Here is a 17,446-nt window from a genome sequence, read left to right on the forward strand (position 1 = left end):
GGCTGATTTGCTGTTTAATTTATTTCAGAAATGTTATGGCATGTTTTGACACAAGGACTGAATTTTACATACTGTGCATTGGTTTAAAAGCTTATATCAAGATGTAAAATTTGTTGTCTAATATGCGCAAATAAATAAAGGGATTAAATGAGTGTTGAGGTTTCTTTAATAATCATACAGTAAACTGCAGTCTGGGAAATTCATGAAATTGTACAAGTGTGATTTAAGTCATTATGCAATATGGTTGACTAATCTGTAGTTTGACCTATAGCACCCAAGCTGAAACTATAAGACGCTTACTATAGAATTTAATGTAGATATACTTTCTCAAAAATCCACTTTTCGTTTACTGTATAATCCTGGTAACAGGGTTGACATTTTAAGAGAGTGACCTACTTGACAGACATTAAACCATTTCTTGAGCTCTGTAAGGAATGACACTTCATAGGATGTCAACATTGTATTTAGATTAGTTAATTGTTGGAAAAGGGTGGACACAACCTGAACTGTAAATAACTTAAATATGATGCTCTCAGATTTATAGGTTCTCTCAGCTATTCAGTTAAAATTGCCGCATGGTTTGATGTTAGTGGACTGTCTTTGTCTACCTGGTCATTTGACCAGATCATTTATGTGCGAATTTAACTTTACCTCAATATCTTACCAAAGATTACCAATATGGGCAAATCCACTCGTTGAATCCACTTTCATGAATCTGAAAATTTGTCAGGAAGGCTTTGGTTTCCACAATTTCGTTCTGCTCGTGTTTCATGATTGAGGCTGTTAAGTGTTCATCTGAAGAGAGGAAGTATTATACAAAAGTATCATACACCACTGTTAAAACAGCTGTTGTGTGAGGTAAAGATTAATCCTATCAGAACTTGTGCACTTATAATGTAAACATTATGCAAGCGCGTATTAAAGGTTAGTTGGTGCGCTTTTGAATGTATATGTCTGAGTTTATCTAGCACAAGTTACATGACTGCCCTCTTGTGGTTCTTAGAGACATTATCTGCACAGAGATATTTGCTCTGCTTTGGAAAACCCTATCCTTTATTTGCAGGGGCGGATCTAGGGGGTGGCCAGGGGTGGCCGTGGCCACCCTTTGCCTAAGCTTGGCCACCCCTTTGGCCACCCCTCTCACAACTGCTGTTTCTGTCTCTTTTTTTATCGTCAAGAATTACGTTTTTTTAACGCAGAACCGTCTCTTTAAGACCACACAAAAAAAAAAAAAAGTGAGACGCGCACTCCAACTGCACCTCAGCGCCAGCGCAAGTCAAACGAGTGCGGAAATGTGCAGGTGCCGAACGAGCTTCAGCAGAACAACAGACAGTGATATACGCATAGTAAATAGTCAATGTTTCTCAACTGGTGGGTTGCAAGACCGTCGCTAGTGTGCAGTCAAAGAAACAACAAGCGTAAACCTTTTCTGATGCCACTTTGAAAGATGTGTGTGAAAGCTGGTGACACTTCTGTCAGATGCTGAGAAAAGCGGCGCGCGTTGTCCTACATCAGTTGGCTATCTTCGGTAAGATGAGATGTTGTCAGGCCAAATGTCAGTAAAACTAACTTTACTGTCCTGTCAGACGTTGTACTGTGCTCGCTGTGCGCAAATGCGGCGTGTTTTGACGTCAATTGACTCGTGAAATAATCAAAAAGGCGATTAAAGCTGTGTCAAAACTGCATGCATGCATCATGTATTTGTTACAACTCTGACTAAAATAATCTGCTATGTGAGATCACAATATAAGGCACAAACTGATGTCATTTTTAAATGTAGTCTACAAATAAATATAAGCACTGTGCATTTGTACTAGCTGGCGTTAATTTGTAAAGAGGACAAAAATGGATCATTTTTAAACCCATAAAATAACTAATTTTACATTCTGGCATTTATGTGCTGTTGACTTCCGCCTTGTTCACATTCTTGCACATGGGGATTCAAAAGAGACATTTTTTTCCCTTTTTAATTTAGGTAGCCTATGATAGAACTGTTGCAATATTTATTTTGACAACTAATATGCAGTGTTAACTTTTTCAGTTGCAACTTTTTTTTTTTTGACAAACTGGTTGGTTGAAGAATTCAATGATTATATAAAATTCACTGAAGGTTGATTAATCTTTGAGCTACAGTAGTTATCTGCATGTCTCATTCATGAAGGTGCAACAATGTAGAACAAGCTATTGGGGGTTTTGAGAACCAGAAGCAAGCTAACTGAGCAAGTTGAACTTAGTATGTGCCCCTTTATTAATATGCCTGAGGTGGTGAATAATAATAATAAAAAAGATAAAAATTCACTCAGTATTCCATGATTCCTAATTCACTACTATCTCAATTACAAGTATAAGTATAAATTAACTGTATTCAGTAGTGTAGGCACTAAAACAGTCCAATGCTTATAGTTAAACTCATTTTGAAATTAAAATAATAAAAATTTCTGTGCCACCCTAGACTGGTTGCTGGCCCTTGCCTGGCCACCCCCATGAAAAAAATCCTGGCTCCGCCACTGTTTATTTGACCTGATCCTTTATAAAACCTGCACAAGTAGCCAAACGTTGTTAAAATGTCAATATAGGCAGCACTGACCTTGTTAAACTACATCAGGTTTTTTTTTGGTTCTCCCAGATTGTTGGTCCTGTTCACTGTCATTTTTAACACCCAACATATTATTGTTGTCACGATACCGGAATTTCCAACTTCTATATGATCCCTTGAAAAATATTCGATACGATACCAAAAATACTAATCGCTTTTTCTTTTTTTATATTTTGTGTAGGTTTGTTGCAATAGCTTACACACAGCACAATGGCTATATTTGAATCATTGAACTAGATTTAAAGATTTTCTCTGCACTTGGATCTGGCAATCTCTCGTCTCTGAGAGCTTGACGTAACTAAAGAGCAATGTAACTTCAATATGCTTGAGCATCTGTCTTTTTTAGGGTCCCAGATGCATCTTGTGACATCACATCCAGTTTTTGGTTCTAGTTTAGATGTCTTTTTGAGAGTTCATCTGAAATGTGGTTCTTGGTGTGCTTGTTTGGTACGCATCAGGGTTCAAACGGCGTTAACACCTTCAAATAATCGCACTAACAAAGCAATCGCATTAGAGCTGGTTTCAATCCAGACCTGCCAAGTGTGAACACCCTAAAACAAACATATGGCACAATGGAGGAATGTGCCACTTTTCCTCTACAGAAGAGCAATCACAAAGAGCGATTGGTTAAAGGAAAACTGAGACAACACAAATGCATACATTTTCTTTAATACATACAAATATATAAATAAGTTACTGATTTTAAAAAGCAGCGTCTATACAAAACTAAAATACATTTTTTATAAGATCTAACATTTAATTTAAGGCATCTAGAAGTAAAAAAATAAAATAAAAACACTCATTGCATGACCCTGCCTTGCACGTTCTCTGTGTTTTTAACATTCATTTGTTCCCAGAACAACCTAATCTCACAATTTACATTACAGTAATGTCAAATGCAGCTGGCCTCTGTCGGTATACCCGAAGTAGTTTATAACAGAAAGTTTTTGTGAGATGATCTGAAGTGATTAGTTATGGCACTATGAAAAGTTAGACCTGTAATTCTGGTCCGATCCATTTACTACAGCAGTCCAGGAAATGCTTTATCTCGTGTGTACATAATCTATGGCAAATACAGCTGATTGTCCACCAATAAGAGGATAGGTAAAGACTAGAAGGGTGAGGAACTTTATGGACAAATTAATATCCTATGTTAAAATATGTAAATATATAAGTAAATATGTAAAATGCCCTCAAGCACACATCACACATCAGTCTCTCTGTCATTCTTACTATGCAAAGGCACTGGACTATAATCACAGTCTATGGTCATCTTAATGCTTGGCTTCAGTGTATTAGTGTCTTTATGAGTGGAGGAGCTCTTATCCTCTCTGTCTTTCTTTCTGTCCAGCCAGTAGAAGGACAACATGATGAAGAGACCAGCCGTGGACACGGTTATGCAGCAGGCAAAGAACACATAGGCGTATTGCCGAGTGGTGTCAACCAGGATTCCTGTAAAAAAAAAATCATAATAAGCCACATAAATTAATTTTAAAACAGAGTGAACTGGCCATTTCTCAATGGCCTTTTTTCCCCATGTGCATTCCACAAAGGAAAATGCACGGATGAAATAAAGTACACAAGACTGTGTACTGAACGGGATAGTTAGTTAAGGTTAGTTCATCTAAACTTGTATATGAGTTTCTTTCTTCTGTTGAACACAAAAGAAGATATTTTAAAGAATGTTGGTAAAGAAAGAGTAAGTTGATGGTAGCCATAGTATTTTTTCCTAGTCAACGGCTACCATCAACTTTCCGGTTACCAACTTTCGTTAAAATATTTTCATTTGTGTTCAAAAAAAGAAAAAAAAAACTCATATACAGGTTTGGAACAACATGAGGATGAGTAAATGACAACATTTTCATTTTTGGGTGAACTATCCTTTTAACATCTTTTTTTGAGGAAGTGAACAACTCAATCCATGAATCATTGCGAATTACTTAAAGGATTAGTTCACCCAAAAATGGTCATCTTCTAAACAAATCAAGATATTTTAATTGAAATCTGAGAGATTTCTGTTTCTCCATTGACAGTCCACGCAACTGCCACTTTGTTATTTTATTCATAAAGAGGCCGAACAACTAATCCATATGAATCGAGCGGTTTAGTCTGAAGTTTCTGAAGAGACTCGAGTGCTTTATGTGATGCACATATTTCATTTTAGGCTTTTATTCACATCAAATTCATCAACACATATATTAGATCTGGTAAACGGAAGCTCAAGCATGTCCGCTTGCGAGGACCGATGTGGTTAATTCTCTTGTTACTGAGGTTCATTCCTCGTGTTGAACAGCATGTTTGAGCTTGCGCTAGAACTAATGAGGTTAGTTCTCTCGTGTCAAGCAAGTACGGTTGAGCTTCTCTTTATGTTTGCTGATCAATGTTTATGTGAACCCATTCCCCCCCACACCCCCCACCCCCACCGTGCCTTCCATGTGCCCTGACATTTGAGTTTACTTGGTAATGGTAACTGGAGAGGATCCCCCTGTGCTCAATGTTCTGGACACCAGCCTGCAAATGCGATCTCATCACTGAACTTAGGGTCATTATTAGGGTTCTTATCCATGCAGTAGCCTATGTGTCTAGATGCAGTCCTGGCTCTAAAAACTTTTGACGGGGTCATCACGGATTCCTTTGCTCCATCTTGTCATCATCATCAGTGGAAAAATCCCTCTCTACGATTGTGTTAGTTTGTTACTTTCCCCCACTCTATATTTCATGGCTGCACAAATGTACTTTTAAACAGCAGTCGTATTTTTTTAATATAATTCTTATTGTGATATTGTAATTTCAGGGAAGAAAAAATGATACAGACATAATTGAAATGCAGGACACAGCTTACTTCTTGCAGGACGCAGGAACAAAGCTCCTAATTTTGGGACCGTCACCCTACTTTAGAGAGCTTTTTTGTTCATGCAAGACCAACTCCTATCTACACGTATGCAGAAATAGCAAGATTTTAACAACTTGCTTGATTAACTCTCATTTAAATAACATTTTTCAAATCCGCAATTAAATCTGACATGAGCTGTCTCATAAATGTTGTTTCTTACGCTCAAGTAGCATTACAAGTCCTAAAAGCTTGCAATGGGAACTGAAGCTCTGAAGGAACACGCCGACTTTTTGGGCTTATTCACCGTGTCCCCCAGAGTTAAGGTCCGTTCACACCAAGGACGATAACTATAAAGATAACGATAAAGATAACTATATATCTATAGTTATCTACACACCAATGACCGATAACAGTCTTTTTAAGCACGCGATGTCATCTGCCATTTTAAATGTGCGAGACCTTTAAATTAGAATGGATTTTGATTGGCTGTCAGTGTTTTATCGTTCGACAGCTGGAAAAAAATAGTTCTGAAAGTGATCCCAACGATATCGTTCCTCAAATCTTTATCGTTATAGTTGTGGTGTGAACTCTGTTATTCTTTAATATGGAGAACGATTTTTAGTATATCTTTATCGTTATCGTCCTTGGTGTGAACAGCCCTTTAGAGTCCATACATACCCTATTCACTGCTAGCCTAGCTTAGCACAAAGACTGGAGGTAAATGGCTCCAGCTACCATACTGGTCTCAATAAGTGACAAAATAACGGCAACATTTTCCTATTTACATGTTGTGATTTGTATAGTTACAGCGTGTACAAATAACAAGGTCACATGAGACAGCCATCTTCTAACCGTATACATACTGGGAACTATATTCTCAGAAGGCGAAGCACTGCTACTTCTGCGGAGTGATTTGCTCGCAGCGCCTGAGAAGCCCCGTGGTGAGGAGCAGAGAGTTCGCTCAGTGTTGCGCTAATCACTCCGCAGAAGTAGCAGAGCTTCGCCTTCTGGAATGTATGCTACATGCTAGTATGTAGCATGTAGCATACACTAGCGGCTCCAGTATGCTAGTTGGAGCCGTTTACCTCCAGTTGTGCTAAGCTCGGCTAGCGGTGGGTGCGTCAGACAGAGTTACGGCACGCACAGAGATGAGAAGGGTATGTATGGACTTATATAACTCTGGGGGATACGGAGAATAAGCTAAAGTCCCAAAAAGTCGGCGTGTTCCTTTAACACTACTGTGACGCAATGACTATCAATTGGCGGTTGGCTCTTTTATTTAAAAGGCAGGCCTTATTTTGCCATATTGCACGTTACAGTTTCTCCCATTCGTAGTAATACGTGTAAACCGTCTTGGTATATCTATAGTCTTTGATATAGTGCATGAGTTGGGAGTCTACATAGTGCACTAGACTAGAGGAACTACATTTATGTTATTTGTTGTTGCTGTTCCTTTAGGAGCTTGAGAGCTCATTGTAATTGTGTTATGGAAAAGAGCACCATGTAAAGTTTAAGTACTTCCAAAAAAAAAAAACAATCACATGAGTTTAAAACAACATGAGGGTGAATATTTGTTGGCCTTGACAAATACAAGCAGGCATTCTGCTTTCACCCACTAATAAATGTAGTACATCAAACGAGCGTCAGAGACATCAACTGTAGAAACATTACGTCACCTGCTAATGGTGGGCCAAGCAGTAGCATGATGCTCTCCATAATGCTGATGAGGCCCAGGGCGGATGGGAAGCGGCTCATCTCGACTGTGTCCATAAGTACGGTGAACAACAAGGAGCCAACAAGGCTCATAGAAAACCCAAACACTATAACATACGCCAGCAGTACTGAAAAACTTGTTCCCATCCCACAGATGCAGTTGCTCAACCCGTTGATCAGCACCGCCGTGGCAAACAGATAGGCAAAGCAATGGCTTCCTCGGAAACGAGGCAGCCCGAAAACCAGCGCTGTCGCGGGCCGAACGATGATGTTGATCAATCCCAGGATGGCCATCAGTAGAGCGGCCCGGTCTTGCTCCATACCGTACGCGGTGGCATAGGGAACCAGGTAAACCAGGGGCACCACGAAGCCCAGCATCATCCAGGACACCCCAAGAGCATAGGCACAGAAGTATGGGTTGTTGCACAGTAGGTCAAAAGCCATGTGTCTGCGCAGGAAAGGTATGACGGTGGAGAGAGTGGCCCGTAGGCGGCCCTTCAGACCCTCTCTTTCCTGATGAACGGAAAGGCAATTGGTTTTGAGGTGGTGATTGTCTATAGCTCCGGTTCTGGCTTCTGTCTTTGGTTTGGCCCCAAGGGGGCGCATCACGGCCCCACAAACGCAACAGTTCAGCAGAACCCCCCCCAGCACCAGAAAACTGCCCCGCCAACCGAAGCAGCTGAGCAGATAGTTGGCCAGCAATGGTAGGGTGCTCAGCCCGAGTGCAGTGCCAGTGGAAGACAGAGCGTTGGCGAATGCCCTGCGACGCACAAAGTAGTGGCCCATCATGGTGATCGATGGCTGGAAAGACAAAGAGAATCCCATTCCTGAAGGAAAGATGATAATTCAGTCCACTTCATGTGGTTCATCCTACTGAGCAAGAATCATTTTCACACCACTGTTTCTGTGAAGGTAATATAAACCCACCTGTGATGATGCCAGCAGTGATATACAGCTCTACCATTGTCTGTGCAAATGAGCTGGCTGCCATTCCCAGTCCGCTCAGGATCCCGCCGATGATTATTGTTGCGCGGCAACCGTAGCGTTCCACGAGAACACTACATATGGGGCCTACGGAAAGACAATGGCATTGTAATATGAACAATAATGAACATGGTTGGTTACGGTGTGCGCACAATAGCTGCATTAAATTACAGATGATCCTGTTTAATGTCCTCACGCTCCCACATTATGCAGGTGACGACAAACAATAGTTTTTTTTTTTTTTTTTTTTTACCCAAACCACTGGCTATTTACATTTGGTATTAAAACTCTCTATATATGCAAATTAAAATTCATTCATTGTATTTGATAGGCTTTGACAGAAATGTTTAAATTTGATTATGGAATTAGGCTGCCATTTCAATGCAGTAATATGGTACTGCCCTCCTGAACATGGGCTGGATTTATACGGAGGAGACCCACACATGGTTAGACAGTCAGACTGGTAACCCGAAGGTCATGGGTTTGATTCTTAAAACCATCAGGAAGTGACTGAAGTGCCCTTGAGCAAGGCACCAAACCCCCAATCACTCCCCAGGCGCCACAACAAAAATGGCTGCCCACTGCTCCGGGTGTGTGTGTTCACTACTAAGGGCAAATTCTGAGTATGGGTCACCGTTGCCCCTACCATCATGTCACTTTATGACATGCAGGAAGGGGAGGGGGGGGAAGTATTTGCTGACTAAATTTGTTACATTTTTTTTTCTGTAAAATGTAGCCCTGTTGTAATTAACATATGGACTCAACTGTTAAACTTATATCACTATTCACATTTTGGTCCCTTGTGAAAAAGAAGTGCATTTAATTTCCTTAATAAAATGAACTTGAAGTGTACTTACTTTTGTAAAGTATACTAATATCAATGTACTAGTAATATACTTGTACTGTAAGAGTACTACTGTATTTCAATGCTACTTGAAACTTAATTGGCCCACTTTTTAGTGTATACTTCTAGTGTATAAAAGTGGTTATACTTTAAGTGTAACAGAAGGAAACGTTTGTACTGCAACCATACTACAAGTGAAATTTGTCTTTGAATTTCCGTTTTTGCGGTAGCTCTGTATATTTCTATGGCATCGCTGTTGAAGAGTATTTAACAGGTGAGGTGGATTTACTTATTGTAGAGTTGATAAAAAATTAGCATGAGCATTAAAATATAAATGGCATCAAGTACATTTTAGTTCACTATAAATATCAGTATTAAACAGTATTAAACACAACAGTTTTAGTAATTAGTCATTTATACTGGAATATTGTTTTATCACTCACGCCATTGGTTGACATGTTGACACGACTCAAACAAACAGAGCAATGTCCGGAAATTGTTTACTTTTCAGGAAACAAGCCTGTTAGGCTTAGTTAGAGCTGTCTTTGCACATTAATCTGGGATAAGAAAAAACGACACACTTTTAGAAAGCTATTTTATCGATTGAGTTACAGGTGAAATTTGAATATCGTGCAAAAGTTCATTTATTTCAGTAATTCAACTTAAAAGGTGAAACTAATATATTATATAGACTCATTACATGCAAAGTGAGATATTTTAAGCCTTTATTTGTTATAATTTTGATGATTATGGCTTACAGCTTATGAAAACCCCAAATTCAAAATTAGAATATTGTGAAAAGGTTTTTATAGCTGTAAGACATAATCATCAAAATTATAACAAATAAAGGCTTGAAATATCTCACTTTGCATGTAATGAGTCTATATAATATATTAGTTTCAGCTTTTAAGTGCCGGCCCAAAGGTGAAACTAATTTTTTGAGTTTCACCCCTGTATATCAAAATGGGTATCATATCCTAAGACACCAAGAGGGAAATGAGTGTCACACAATATCATATTTTTGCCCATTTTCCTTTTGTTTGTAAAACAAGAAACTTGATTTGATGTGACGCTTTGCACCCACTGAGCACAGCAGTTAGTATAGTGCAAATTACTTCAAGCTCTTTAAAAGCCCAACGGAGATTGAGCATTTGCACCGCTTAAATTAATGCTTTAGGTGTCACGCCACTGTGTGAAAATAAACCATGAGGGATCACCTTAACATTGTCTTTGGCACTAGCAGACTGCAAACAGACAGGGCTGGAAAGACAAATAAACATTTCTCACAGAAGAACAATTGCATCTTGGCTGTTCCAGAGCCAGACCTGCAATATAATAGCAATAGCAACCTCCTGCCTGACTCCCTATGCAGTGTTCACTACTCCCTACACACTCAACAAGCAATATTTGTATATGTTCACTACAGTTCACAAAATTATTGTGCATATACACCGTTTGTATATTCCACTGATATGTAGCCCATGCTAATGGATTGTAATAGTTGCATAGTGTACTTTGAACTCAGACACTGCTGCCTAGTAACGAATACTGAGCTGCATTAAGCTGAATAAAAATGCCAGTCCCCAAATCCTTTTCTCCACGTCAGCTATTCTTTGAGCTGTACCGCAATGACTGGATGAACTTCCCTGTGAAGTGATATAACACTTGTTTCTAATGCAGCGTCCTGACTGACCATGTGTACTCCTCACGATTTAAAATCGCACTTAAAGGAATAACTATCCCATCATTTACTCACCCTCAAGTCATCATAGATGTATTGGACTTTCTTCATTCAGACAAACACAATTTGAGTTGAAAAATATCCTGGCTCTTCCTAGCTTTATAATGGGAGTGAATGGTACGTGAGATTTTGAAGCCCAAAAAAGTGCATCCATCCATCATAAAAGTAATCCATACGACTCCAGTGGGTTCATAAAGGCCTTCTGAAGGGAAGTGATGCGTTTTCGTAAGAAAAATATCCATATTTATAACTTTATAATCTATAATCACTGGCTTCTGGCTGTAAGCGAGTCCCCGACGGATGAGAAGCGCAGAGGAAAGAGCAAAACTGTTACGAACCCTTATGATCTAGGGTCAGAAGAGGTAACATTGAGGTTATGATATATTTGGTGTGATTGGGGGTGGCAAGAGACAACATGTACCTCCCACCCTTAAGAGCAAACCGGTTTGTGAGAATAAAATAAAACACGCAACACTTTTATACTCTCGAAAGAGCGTCAGCCAAAACATTATCGACACCCTTTTTGTGTTTGATCTCCACATTGTAGTTTTGGAGTACTAGAGCCCAGCGCATCAAACGCCGATTTTGGTTATACATCCGAGATAAAAACACAAGAGGGTTATGGTCTGTAAACACTATGACGGGACGATTACCAAGTGTTGTAGGGCAAGCAAGAGAGCAAGTGCTTCTTTTTCAATGGTAGAGTAATTAAGCTGATGCTTATTAAACTTTACGAGAATAATAACTAACAGGATGATCTATACCATTTTAATCCTCTTGAAAAGACCGGTCATGAATTAGAAGCCTAAAACGAGAATTTTTACAGAGAAATGTCGGAAGAGCTTGAGTTTGTTGCCCAGCCCTATTAGTTTGAACCGTAAGAGGCGTTTACTCTCACCTAAGATTACGCTACTCCTACATCCTACGACGTCATACATCGGGTCATAGTTCACTCTTCCGCCAGAACTAGACTCCCGTATGGCCATTACCCAAAGCCAGTGATTATAGTTTATTAAGTTATAAATATTAATCTTTTTCTTACAAAAACCCATTGCGTCGCCCAAGGCTTTTGTGAACCCCCTGGAGTCATATGGATTACTTTTATGATGGATGGATGCTCTTTTTGGGGCTTCAAAATCTCAGGCACCATTCACTCCCATTATAAAGCTTGGAAGAGCGAGGATGTTTTTTAATATGACTCTGATTGCGTTTTTTTCTGAAAACCAAGCGTAGCGTCATTTCTGGCAGGTCGTGTTAGTCAAGCTCGCTTATCCATGCTAGGCTGCATGGATGCGCAGGGAGTTCTTGCCCAGAACGGAACCATACCGCCAATCCAAACTGTATGCTAATTGTCAATCGTATTTGACGATGGGGGGGCGTGCACCTGAGACCCGCAGTGATTGACAGCTGCTGTCAGACTCGCTAAGATAGAGAGTGACTGGAGTGACGCAAGTAGCTTTGCAACAGAGCGGTCATTTGAAGTCGAGGACTTTTCTCCCCCACCTTCCCCTGAAGTGGAGGAATTGTCTGTGGACACAGAGCCAAAACCTTATCAATTCGAGCCGCTAGCTCAAACTGCGGTATCGTATCACATTAACTCCCGCCTCGCGATCGGCATCAGACGATGCTAGCGAAGCAGCCGCGCAAGAGAGAATGGGTCCAGTATCGGAGTGGATTATTATTACTACTGACCTACGTTAAGCATATTTTGCCGCTATGTGAAAAAAAATATCCAGCAAAACGCGCCGGCGGTTGTGGAGTCCATGCAGGAAGAGCAGCGTTTGGCACACAAGTGCATGTAAACACTGGCGCCTAATTTCCAAGTCTGGTGGAAAGTTATACAGTCCAGCAGTGCTGTTGCAACCGGCAACACTACACCTATACCAGCCTAACCACTGTACTAAATACAGATAAAGCTAATGCTAAAAATCCTAACTGATGCTATACTATGCTACTAACTAACTATGCTTCTAACAATACTAAAAACTATGCTAATTAACTACCTAGGCTACACGAAATAATCTAAATAACTATAATAAGCATATGCTATGCTAAAATACGCTATTCTGATCGTTTTCAATATTCGTAATTCCAATTTCCAACTCCTGACTCGCTCTGGTGTTGACGGAACCAGATGCTTTTATACCAGGGGCTGCCAGGGGCGTGACAGAGTACCGTCACAGAGTACCCTACGTCACAGTACCCCTACGTCACAGAGTACCCCTACTTCAGGAGATTCCGTTTAACCTGAAGAGGGCAGCACTCAGACGTTTTTACACCATATATTTGAAAATTAAAACACTTTATACTCAAATGTTAAAAAATTTACTCGAATCAATGAACAGCATTTATGAAGCTCCATTCTTATAGATCATTAACTAAAAAAAGTTGTTTTAGTGTTTAGTAACCCTTTAAGATTGCCAAAAAACGTACAATCCCAGAGTTCAAGAGCACTGGAAGTGAACAGTGAACGCTGTCATCCTCTGACCTATGTGCCAGTTTATGTTTCATGTTATGAAACAGATAAGTGTTGCACAACTGATTAGTACAGTAACTTGAAAGGAAAGAAGTGTTTTTCAGATACTGTATCTGACCCTGCGGTGAGGGGGAATGCGGGAGCGCCGTGAGGATTGCGTCACAAAGCGCGGATGAACTACCGGATCAAATGCATGAATCGGTTAGTATCAGAGAACCCTCCCTACCGCCTGCGTGCAGCACTGCCATCATGATAGCCGGCACCCATGACGTCTCAGTGTTGCTGGCTTGGAAGTCGTTCTGCAAGTCTGTGTAAAATATCCCGATGCACGAAGGGAAAGCCAGAGTCATGGCTAAGACCAGAACGGTAGCAGCGACGACCACCCAGCCCCAGCCACCCTCAGGCGCCACAGGGCCACTGTCCTTCGGTCCTGCAGGGGAATGATGCTGCACCTCTGGAAAAGTGGAGGATTCCTCTTCCTGGTGGTCCGGCTCAACGGACTCACAGCTGGCCGTCTCTGCCGGCCCAGAATCTGTTTCTACGGCCCGCAGAGAGGACGTCCTGGCAGCATCAGCCCTGTTCGGCTGCAGGGTCTGATGGGTCTCTGCACCCTCCGTCATTGTGTCTCCTCACTCAAGTGCCTATGGGATTAGACAACAAGCTAATTATCAGCCTTTTTACAGTAAAAAAAAAACATCTCCTTTAGTACAAATAGTATTGTTCTTGTTTATATTACTAAGGGTTGATTATAAGCACTTGTAACTTCTCTGGTTTTAAAACTCCACCATGGGAATTGTCACATTCAGCCACACAACCCTGTTTGTTCTGTGGGATTGAGTGCTGAGTAACTTGATATGCTTTAGATTCAGTTACAGTGTTTGAGGCATGTTTTATATTCATATTATTATATTAAATAATAATATAAAATAATATTAAATAATAAAATTAATATTATATTATGGCTGTGTAAATATAAGTATTTTATTTGCCTTTAAGGTTAGGATTATATCTATAATATTGTGTGCATACATTTAGAATACATTTTTCATTATTTTAATTTAATATTGTATATTAAAATTTACAATATTGCGTTTTTTTATTCACATGATATTTTTATATTATTGTTGTATTATAATAGATTACATTATGTCATGGCTGTGTATAGGCTATACATATTTTAAAATAGCCTATTTAATTTTGCTATTGGTTATGACTATTGTGTCTATTTATCGTAGTTTTTTTTTATCTTTTTCATTTACATTTTGGAACATATGGAAGTGCATTAGTCAAAACATTTAAATAGTCTGTAGCCTATATTCTGACTGTCAATTTTAATCTCAAATTCTCCCCACTTCGAAAAATATTTGTATTATTAGCCTACTATTTATACCTATATTCATTACAATGTATCTTATGTAGGCTACACAGGTCGCAGACTCTTTACACCAGGACAAAATAAAAAGCTTCTGATTTGTAAGACATCATTGCTGACAAGAATAATTGACGACGAATTAATTTGACTGGTTTGATTGATTTATTCTTTGACGCAGCATATGTTACATGAAAGTTTCAGAATTCCTCTTTTTTTCTGGTCCTGTTCTGTTCATATAGCTTTCACTGGCAGCACAGTCCTGGACAGCGTAATCCGCACCTGTTACGAAAGTAACTCGAGTTTTATTTTTTATGCATTTCTACGTTTTATATTTCACAGCATGAGAGCGGTTTGACAAGCTAAAACTTGCATGCGCCGCAGGTTATCGGTGGGTTTTTGTTTGTTTGTTTTTGGCACAGTGTTACAGTAATTAATTTAATCACAAAGAAAACTGCCTTGACTCGCTGAAATACGAGATAAAGTAGCCTACCTAGATGATCGGAAATCTCACCTTTAAACCACCCATCCTAATAATAACGCAAACAAAGCTGAGATAAGAGAACCACACCTGCTCTTATCATGCGTCATGAAGTCCATCAACTCTAATAAAGCAGCCAGCAGGTATAATTATGTCCTGTTGAATACAACAAAATAACCACCAACATGTTTTTTCCTCACCTTTAGCAGATGTCATCTGTGCTTGACGTAAAGTGGTCCTCCTCCGCGTGTGCTGCTGTTGACCAGTCGCGCGCCCTCTGGCCCGAGCGTGACCCGCGCGAGTGAACGGCGGCGCGCACTGAGTGAGTGAGTGCTGCGCGCGGTAGACGGGATTAGAGAGAGCTCGTGACTCGTACTTTATCTCCATCATGATTTCTTCATCACTGCCCCTTTATCACGCTATTTACTCTGACGAAATAAAATGACATTCTCGCCAATTTCAGCCACGTCAATGACATCCCACAAGTTCTTTCAAAAAATATCTTTCTTGATGTAGTCCTTTTGACCACTAGGGGTAGGTTGTAGCCGATAGAAGTATGCTACACCTTGTCAGTTCATTCTTTTGATCCAATCTATCATTTCACGAGCCTATTTTATTATTTAATTGTGAGAAAAACAAGTGGTTTTGCTGATGGCTACATGTATTTTGTGCATTTATTGACATACAACTAGGCTATTTCAATAGGCTGGCTTTCCATATCGGGTGACATAAAAAGAGGGTCCGTTTCATAGTGAGCCACAGAGTCAACAAGCAGAAACAGTCACAGGTGACATTTAATATTTTGACTGTCACAGGTCAAATGGCGTTGCTTTATAGAAAATTTGCGTCATTCACTTCTTAGAAACATTAGTCAAGATAACATGCCATGGGGCAGCTGAACATTGGATGGTTTTGGGTTTAGTTAATATAGGCTTTGTAAATTATTATTTCAAAACATCTGGACATCTGAAGTGTTGCTGGGTGGTTTACTCCCCTTAAAATAAGTTCTTCCATAATAATACTTCCAGTCTACTTTTTATTTACTTCTCAGAAATATACTTTATGTTCTTCTCAGAAAAATACTTAAAATTGCACCTAATATATTTATACTTGTACATAACAGAAAAAGCTAATTGTATTTGGCCTATACTTGTAGCCTACTCAATCTTTGAATCTAGATATAGGGTATAAGTATAATTTATTATTATATTGTGGTTGTGTTTATTATTATTTTTTATTGAGTAGCCTATTAAATAGCCTACTTTTTTCGAATAGGCTAGTTTTACACATGCTGTCTTATAAACTTACATTGTTTGTAAATATTGATTTATAAAGAAAACATATGTTCTCCATTCTGAATCTGTATCAGAATTTTGAGTGGTTCCCAAACCTGTCCTGCCGTACCCCCAACACTGCACGTTTTCTCTGTCTCCCTAATCAAACACACCTGATTCAACTCATCAGCTAATTAACCCATGTGATAATGAGCTGATGAGTTGAATCAGGTGTGTTTGATTAGGGAGACAAAGAAAACGTGCAGTGTTGGGGGTACGGCAGGACAGGTTTGGGAACCACTGGGTCCACTGGTAGCAAAGAACGTATATTGACAAGAAGTGAAAGCCAATAGAACGTTCCATTGCAACACCAGCGCCCAGCAGCAGCCCTACGTTTCCGCCATTTTGGGGTGAAAGCGACTCGGCAGTCCACTACCATAGACAGTATATAAACTGTCCACTACTAGTGATGTGTCGTTCGCGAAGGAGCCGGCTCTAAGAGCCGATTCTTTAAAAAGAGCCGGACTTCCCATCACTATCCACTAGCTTCTTGCTGTCGCTATGGCAATATCAGCTACTTATATATATAAAAAGTACATTAAAGATCAAATCCTAACTGAATGATGACAACATAATAACGTACAATCACTAGACTAACGTTAGTGATCATCAAATCCCGTTTAACAGTTTATTTCACAGACTTAGACAAGTCTTCTTTTCCCCACAAAACCTTCAGTTTGGTTTGACATTCTTTGAAGTTCAAGTATTAGCATTTCAAACACTGAATTAATACCAATATATAAGTTGCATGCCATAAAGGCCAAATTTACCTGTCAGGGTCTTTGGGAAACCGATGAAAGGCAAGATTTGTACTGCACTGATAGTTTTTGCAGTTTATTGCCGAGCACTGCTTTCTTTTATTCCACTTGGACTTCGTTGTCATTCTGTTTGTTTATGTGTAACTGTTACGGTAACTGTTATCGGTGCTGTTGTCCAGTAACTCCAGTTGGAATCTTCACCCCAAAATGGCGGCCGCGCCACCTAGTGGCTGTTACCCAGAAAGCATCAGAGTTTCGCCTCTTGTTCTTCTATACTCTTTGCTGGTAGTGTAGGTCAGGTCTGAATTTTCAGTCTA

The 17,446-nt window shown here is 39.7% G+C and overlaps 1 protein-coding gene across 1 annotated transcript; it reads right to left on the reverse strand.

Moving 5' to 3' along the window:
* Positions 1-3,015: 3,015 nt before the first annotated feature.
* slc16a5b (solute carrier family 16 member 5b) lies at positions 3,016-15,551 on the reverse strand. The gene is made up of 5 exons (XM_079612885.1): positions 15,238-15,551; positions 13,414-13,828; positions 8,070-8,213; positions 7,106-7,969; positions 3,016-4,048 (listed from the first exon to the last, which is right to left on the reverse strand). The coding sequence occupies exons 2-5, from the start codon at positions 13,805-13,807 to the stop codon at positions 3,801-3,803; spliced, it is 1,650 nt and encodes a 549-aa protein (XP_079469011.1). The 5' UTR covers positions 13,808-13,828; positions 15,238-15,551; the 3' UTR covers positions 3,016-3,800.
* Positions 15,552-17,446: the final 1,895 nt, after the last annotated feature.

Source organism: Phoxinus phoxinus, assembly GCF_949152265.1.
Source record: "Phoxinus phoxinus genome assembly, chromosome: 1".
NCBI classification, from domain to species: Eukaryota; Metazoa; Chordata; class Actinopteri; order Cypriniformes; family Leuciscidae; genus Phoxinus; species Phoxinus phoxinus.

Excerpts from the sequence above, each read along its gene's own strand:
- slc16a5b (XM_079612885.1), bottom strand. The coding sequence starts at position 13,807 with ATGACGGAGGGTGCAGAGACCCATCAGACCCTGCAGCCGAACAGGGCT. Across the intron at positions 8,214-13,413 it reads GGCAGTGCTGCACGCAGGCG|GCCCCATATGTAGTGTTCTC; the intron begins GTAGGGAGGGTT and ends GTCTTTCCGTAG. Across the intron at positions 4,049-7,105 it reads GCTTGGCCCACCATTAGCAG|GAATCCTGGTTGACACCACT; the intron begins GTGACGTAATGT and ends TTTTTTTTACAG.